Consider the following 7,555-nt stretch of genomic DNA (forward strand, 5'->3'; position numbering starts at 1 on the left):
TTGTGGCCAACGGATTGAAATTGATAGTGGTTGAAATTATATCAAGCTGAAGTCATTTAGTACACTCAAAATTTATGCAAGTTATTTTGGCATTAATACATGATTAAATGAATATTAAGAGTAAGTAATTTGAACACATGATTTTAATTGATTAATTAATGTATTATAGGGATATACAAACTTCGTTTCCAATTCTAGCTGCCGGGTGCTTGATTTCTTAATTTAATCATAATAAATTAAACAATAATCTTTAATTAAAGAAAATTTAAGTTGTCAGTAATAAGTATTACCAAATCTTAAAATTGATTTACCAAAAAGCACTTTAGAACGTAGATACCTTTTTATTTTTTCATACATTTTTGTTCTCTGTGAATTATCAAAGTAGCCCAGAAGCTGCCAGAGCCAAGGCTCTAGAATGTTAATGTCAAAATTGAAATTATTATGAAACCTAGTTAAAATATCTTTAAATGACATTTTAAGCTTGGGGATGTGTGACACAGTTAAAGCTCGAAATTTCTCTGCAGTATCAAAACTTATTACTTAAACGAAGTCTTAACTAAACAGCCTACTCCGCCCTTAAGTTCGTGACGTGATACCCCCTTTCCATTAAACTTTTTGTCACTGCAGGCAAACATCATAAAACCCTTGAAAGGTTTTTTACCACCCTCCCCGAAAAAACATAAAACACTTGACCGCTTGACCTAAATTTCCCAACCAGAGCAGGATCAACGACTCTCGTTGACTGTCCTTTTTGGCCCGGTCAAAAGTCAAGTGTCAACAAAATAAGCGGAGGAGAACACGAAAAATGTTTTAAAAATTCCAACACGTAGGCAATTTCTGAATGATGCGCATAAAACAAGCTTTGAATTCTAGCAGCGAGAACTATGAAAGTAAATTCACGATGGAGAAGGGTTAAATCTGAGTCGCCTCATTAGACACTGGCAGCAGTCATGATTTCCACTCAAGCAATCTTCTCACATAACTTGGCCCGAGGCTAGAATTGACGTAAATTGATTTGAGCCCTGATAAATTTCGAATGCCTGAAGGGCTGTTTCAACTGCCACCTGCCTGGAAAAATTAAAGATTTGCCAGGAGCTGACTTGTAGTGTTGCCAAGTTGGCTATTTTCTACAACAAGCTTGATAGAGTACAAAAATTATAAATCAGAAAAATCAAAAATTATTAAAAATCAGGGATTTGTATTTCTGCTTTTAAAAAAAATGTGTAATAAGTTGTAATTTGAATTTTTTATTGTTGGCACTTTTTTTTATAACCAAAATAAAATCTCTGTTTCCCAAAAACCTCAATTTTGACGAAATGATTTAAAATCAATTAAAGAGTATTCTGTACGAAAATAATTCCTAAAATTCACGTTAAAACACTACAAATTGTGTGAGACCTACAGATTCTTATGTTTGATTTCAAATCAACCATTCCCTATGTACCAGATTATCCCAGAAAACACTTATTATACCGTAAATTATTCTTAGCTATTCTGGGGCATACTTTTTATAATGCTTAGCTGTCATCACTGTTGCCTGCTGCTTTTTGCTGTTAGTGTTGATAAGCTCCATGCTCGCACGTACAACATTTTAGCACACTATTTGGGATGCGGGATGCCGGGAATATCCGCCCTAGAAATGTGTCAATTTGGCGTCAAAGACATTGACGGAGCAACAACATGTTTACATTAGCAATAAAACAGGCGCAGTACCATCTGAAATTCAAGATGGGGCCAGATGCCAACGGGATAAGGGAAGTAAGGAGAGGTCCTGAGGTGTTTTCCAGCGCCTCACGTACTCCTGGATGTAAGAATTAGGGGGAGTCCTGGCGGATCATCTCTTACCCAGACCAGACCAGACCAGCCAGACAATAACTATAATTGTCGCATCAGCATTTTTTCCGGACTCTGTCTCAGTCTCACAGCCAAAAAGTATGCAGTAAAACGCGCCAGTCATGATTCGGATTCCGGGAAGGAGGTAAATTCCATTAAACCGACTCAGACAGAGGCGCAGACAATGCCTGAAGGCTCGTCAAGCGATTCCATTTGTAGGTCTGCCACTGACTCGTGCTTCCTGGATCGTTGAGCTGTGAGGGGCATATAAAAATTCTTAAATTAAAGTCAGCACCAAGACGAGTCTGCCTCGGAATCAGATGTTGATGATGGGAGGTTTTTGGAAAGGGGATACAAGTCTTCGGGCTGAAGTGAAAGTTAATGCTGATTAGGAAAATTGAAGTGATAATGTGAGCACTGTGTGGGGTATTTACTTGAAGGCATGTAATTGAAATTAAAATGAAAAACACATGGTAAAAATGTAGAATTAATTGAAAGATAAATTAAAATATTAATATATTTGCATTAAAAATATTGTTATATTTTAATATGAAAAGCTTTTCAAGCAAACTTGCTTTGCCCGTGTTAACTACCACACACCAATACCAAATTGAATCGATAACTTTGGGTTGCCTTACTTCGATTTTCCATTTACAAAAATTAAGCAATAAAAGCATTTCCCCCCTTCAATGACCTCTTTGGGGATAAACAACCAAGTTTCCAATTTCCAGCATTAATTAACAATTTGGTTCATTTGGCACTCGGAGCGGGAATTTGTAAGCAATTTCGGGCACAATAGAGGTGGCATTCCCTGGTCCTGGAATCCTTGTATCAGCTGGCTGCAGACTGGACAACGTTTATTTTACGAGAACATTTTAATCTAATTTAGCACACTTTAGATTTATATTTGCTTAAATAGAAGTTATCTGAATGGCACGTGCCGGGCATAACAAAGAGGCAACAACAAAAGGAAGCGTTCGTGGTCAACTGGCAGTCGAAGATGTGGCCGAAAGGGCAACAAAGGATCCGGAGAAGCAATTTTATTATAGTTTATTTCGTTGGTGGCTCCTTTGGAATATTTCGGAGACGTGTTGCAGTTACCTCGAATGCATTTGCAACAATCCAATTGCACCGCAATTGCAATATTCTTAGAGTAGAACGTTGACCGCTGCTTAAATGCAATCAATTGTGGCAATTGTTCGTCCTTTCAAGGCTGCCAAAGGATGGGATAACCTTGTAAGCGAATATTCCCTAGCCGTAAACGCGACGCAGAAGGGTGAAGAACGAGTAGATGGCGTTCAACAGCGACTGCAGCATTTTCAGGTTCATGGGATAGGTGCCACCCACCAAAATCTAAAGAGGAAATAATAATAATGGTTATCAGCCAGACATAACTCAGTAAGTGTATGAAAAACTTCACCGCCAGGGGCTTTTGTGAACGCATTATGAGAAACTTCAAAGTCTTTTGTGTGTCCACATCAAAGTCCATCCAATTGCTCTCATAGGCGGCAATGGCAATGTCGAAACTCTAAAGGGAAGTTGGGATATTGACGTTATCAAAGAGAAAGTAAAACTCTTACTTGAAAGTACAGTTCATTAGCCACGTAATAGAGTACCACACTATTGGCAAATATCATTACCATGTATGCAATCACTATGACGGTCTGGGCAATTGTTTGAGCCTGTTGGAGGGGAAATAATTAAAAATTCAAATAAATAATTAACCCCCACCACTTACAATCAGCAATGAAAAAAGAAGAACACATAGCATGGCCCCGAAGCACAGGAACTCCACCAAGTGAAGATGGGTATTCAGTGCATTCATGGAGTCCACTAATCTGTAAAAGTGTTAGATATAAACACTCATAATAAATCAAACTTAAGAGTCTTACCCAGTCAATTTCAATTGATATTTTATACACCAAATGATTTCCCCTCGAACTTGTTCTTCTTTCAGCTTTTCTATGCTTTTCAACTTATGTTGCAAGACTCGACACATGAGTATGGCGAAAAGGGTAAAAGTCACTACCATATTTGTATAAGGAATGTACATGCAACAGCCCATTGGGGCCATAATGGCTTGGATCACGAAGAAAATCTCATAAAAGGGAGACGCGTATTTGTACTCATCAACAGTGGGCAAATACATGCCATATGGCAGAACTGAATATATACGAAATTAGCTTGAATAATTATAGAAAACCACGACACTCACCTCTTTCAGAACCAAAAATGGGATAGGTAACAAAACCAATGCAGGTGCAACACCCCATCATCAAATTAATCCTTCCTATAAAAACCGATAGGCGAGTTGTCTCTTCAACCAAAGAAGTGATAGTAGAATCATCTGATTCCTATAAAAATAGATTCATATAATAATCATAGCCTTAATATATTTCTGTTTACTTACCAACAATTCTATATAGAAGCTCTTCAACATCTCTATGAATCGCTCATAACTTGATCGTTGCACGCACAACAAAACACCTCTTACTATGGTGTTGGTAAACAAAACAGCCAGATATACATTTCTGATGATGAAGTCCAGGGATTCGGTGCTCAGATATATATCCACATACTGAGTGCAGTTGATAATCATGTATGGAGCCATTGCAACATACCGACGCCAATTGTGAACGAAGAGATACGACCAGAACTTCATTAGCTTCAGAGTATTCCCGAAAAGGGGCATATCCACTGTATCCATCGATTTCAATTCCATACTACCGTTGACAATATCCACAGAGGTGTGAATTACACAGCCAATGCCGGCTTCGTTTTATAGGTATCCCAGTGATTAGGGGTGGGATTTGTCTGTCTTGTCGTGATGTCATCATTATTAGCATTTAATTAATGGGTTTGCGTCGTGATTATGGGAGGGCAAATGTGTTAATTAGCCCGCTAAAGGCTGTTATTAGAGGTGTAAAGGATACAATTGGATTTCGAGGGTGAAATCATTAAATGAGAACTTAAATTCCCAGTCTTTCAATTGTATATACTTAAAGTCAGCTAGAACTGAAATGGCTTTAAGAGGCTTGCTTCCTAAAAGGGTCCTTCAACTACTTAACTTCATTTAACCAATACCCAGAAAAGCAACCTCAACATCTTCATTTTTCATGGCAGCCCCTCAGTAGTCCGATAAAAAATCTTAATCGGTGGCAATTTGTCTGATGCCCAGCTGAAGGAACCCACAGAAATCCCAAAACCTCAAGCAAACAAAAGGCGTTCAAAAAGCAACCTTTTTCATTAGAACCCAAGGCGGCTGAACAAAACCCACTACACATGTTCCAGACTCCCAATCTGTGTGCCAATTACAAGCCGTAGACCCTCGACTTCTTTGAACTTTGAACTCACAGTGGAGTTGGCCCCCAATATTTATGGCCAAAGAAGCTGAATCATTTGTCATTTAGTTGCGACGGCAGCTAAGGAATTTCTTTTATTACCCAGATAGAGAATCTTAATTGAGTTGCAATTGGAAATATGTTTCGAGTGGACAAAGCAGAGAAAATGTGTTATCAATCACACAAGTTATTAAAGGAAAGAAAGTAGTGCCTTAATTACATTTTAACTTGGCTGAGGGAGATAGATTGCGTATACGCCCTGTGCATCCCCGAGTTTTCCTGTCACTTAAGCTTTATATCAAGGTGTTACTTACGCTTGATTTGCTTTATGATGCATGTGACCACCTCGCCCCTCGTTTTTCAGTCTGGCAGCTGTCTTAATATGAAACTTAGTTAGTCGGGTTGAAAACTGCACTGCGAAAAGTTTACAGGGCTTAAAGAGAGATTTTCTCTCGATGGCACAACGTATTTGGCAGTTAGTTTTTACGTCGGCCAATTATAATTTTAATTGGCAGAACGTGGCCATTAACAGAGGCAACTATAAAAGGCATAAAGACAATGGTTGAGAATTTCTGCCACTTGCTGGGAAAATATCTTAATATTATCCGATATGCTTTAAGTGTTTCCCGAAAACGGAAAAAAATAGAAGAGTTCGAGGAAAACAAGCTGCAGGGCGCACCTTTTTGCGAAAGCGGAAACTAACAAGCAAAAAGGACGAAACAGTTGAACTTGTAGCTGGCAGCTCTTGTATCTTGTATCTCGTATCTGCGACGGGGAAGCACTTAACACGCGTTATGAGGAGCTGCCATCGGGGATTGGGGAAAATGCAACGAGCTTGCAACTTTTCCTAACTGCTAAGTAGGAAAATCGCTCCCAGACAAGACGAAAAAAAAGGGAAAGGATGAGAGGCGGGTAACTACGTGTCATATGACAAGTGAAATGTGCGCAAAATTACTTGTTTAGTTGCGGTTAAGACGCCTCAGACTCGGCCCCACCTTTCTTGGGTTTTGTGTGTTTGCCAGACCAACTACAGATATTTGCATTTCTTGAGGTTTGCTTTATGAATTGCGCCAGTAGTCGTGGATGTGCAAGATAAACATTTGCCACGGCTGTCGGAAAAACCAGCTGAAGTTTGTGGCAAAACTAAATTAGAGGCGACGATGAACGGGAGAATTTAATAAATGGAAATGGGTTTTATTAAATTCTGTTCAGCAATTTTTATGCCCTTCACGTGGTGGATAGCCAACCCTCGAGGCAGGGCAAGAGGAAAGTTTGTGCCACTTTTCTTTTTCTTTCCATTGTTGTTTCCCCCCATATATATATACCTCGGGGGATGTCATTTGGAGGCGGCAAGTGTAAAAATTAAGCAGCCAAGAGGCGAGGCAATGAGTGAGATAAAATTACATGGGAGGTTGGATGTTGGATGGAATGCGAGGCGGGGTAGCTAAAAGTAATTGTAAAGTATGCTAAGAGGCGTGCCTTGGCAGCCTCAAGAGATGCGTTTCCTTTTTCCGTTTTGTCATCACAAGATACAAAGGAAGCGGCAGTGAGCGGAAAATGTGGAACAAGGTTGATTCACTTCTCCATGTGGGTAATTAGTCTGAGTTTTCCCTTTAACTGTGGCTTAAACAGCATCCAAGTCCAATCCGAAATCATAGTCATTTGGCTTTTCGAAAAGAATCAGATTTGCTTTTCAGAAATCCTGCTGCGTAATGTTGTGAAACTTTTTCAATCAAAAATTATCAAAGCAAACATCAAAGTTGATACAGCAGCAAGAAGCGTCAACAAATTAGTGAAATGGGGAAAAACAGAAAAGGAAAAGAGGGAAACACTGTCAACATGAAAGGGACACCAGAAAAACTTTTACAAGCAAAAGCACAACAAACATTTTCACACCTCATGAGTGGAATTTAAATTTCTGCTTCGCAGAACTTTCTTGACGTGCGACAGTTGTGTTTGTTTGTTTGTTACTCATACGTCCCGTGTGTTTCGCTGGGGTCTGTAAAATTTCATATCAATTTCGTTAGGATTAAGTTATATTTTAGTGCTTGGCAAGGTGTTTATAGCAAGTTGAGTGTGTGCTTTCCCTGCTGAGATTTTGAGCACGTGCTAGTCCTCAAGGCTTTCACACTTTGTGTGTTTTCGCTCTCTTAAGCCGAGTGGAGATTTTGATTCGAACCAAAATATTGATACAGCCTCAAGAGGTTGTGAAAGACAAGAAAAATACATTTGTTTTGGTGTATGCAAAAAAAAAGAGAAGGATTTGTTACAGTAAAAATTAAGATCCAAGAAGAAATACAAGTATAAGATTATATTTCTTGATAAATAAATAAATTCGATAAAATTAAAATAAATAAATTTTTTAAATAGGATGCCAGCCA

At 38.7% G+C, this 7,555-nt stretch overlaps 1 protein-coding gene across 1 annotated transcript; it reads right to left on the minus strand.

Moving 5' to 3' along the window:
• Positions 1–3,084: 3,084 nt before the first annotated feature.
• Positions 3,085–4,555, minus strand: LOC108040760 (odorant receptor 30a). Its single transcript, XM_017118348.1, has 7 exons — positions 4,244–4,555; positions 4,049–4,187; positions 3,726–3,996; positions 3,572–3,671; positions 3,414–3,515; positions 3,254–3,361; positions 3,085–3,186 (listed from the first exon to the last, which is right to left on the minus strand). The coding sequence occupies exons 1-7, from the start codon at positions 4,553–4,555 to the stop codon at positions 3,085–3,087; spliced, it is 1,134 nt and encodes a 377-aa protein (XP_016973837.1).
• Between the last annotated feature and the right edge of the window lie 3,000 nt (positions 4,556–7,555).

This window comes from Drosophila rhopaloa, unplaced genomic scaffold (genome assembly GCF_018152115.1).
Source record: "Drosophila rhopaloa isolate 14029-0021.01 unplaced genomic scaffold, ASM1815211v1 contig_2, whole genome shotgun sequence".
Lineage (NCBI taxonomy): Eukaryota > Metazoa > Arthropoda > Insecta > Diptera > Drosophilidae > Drosophila > Drosophila rhopaloa.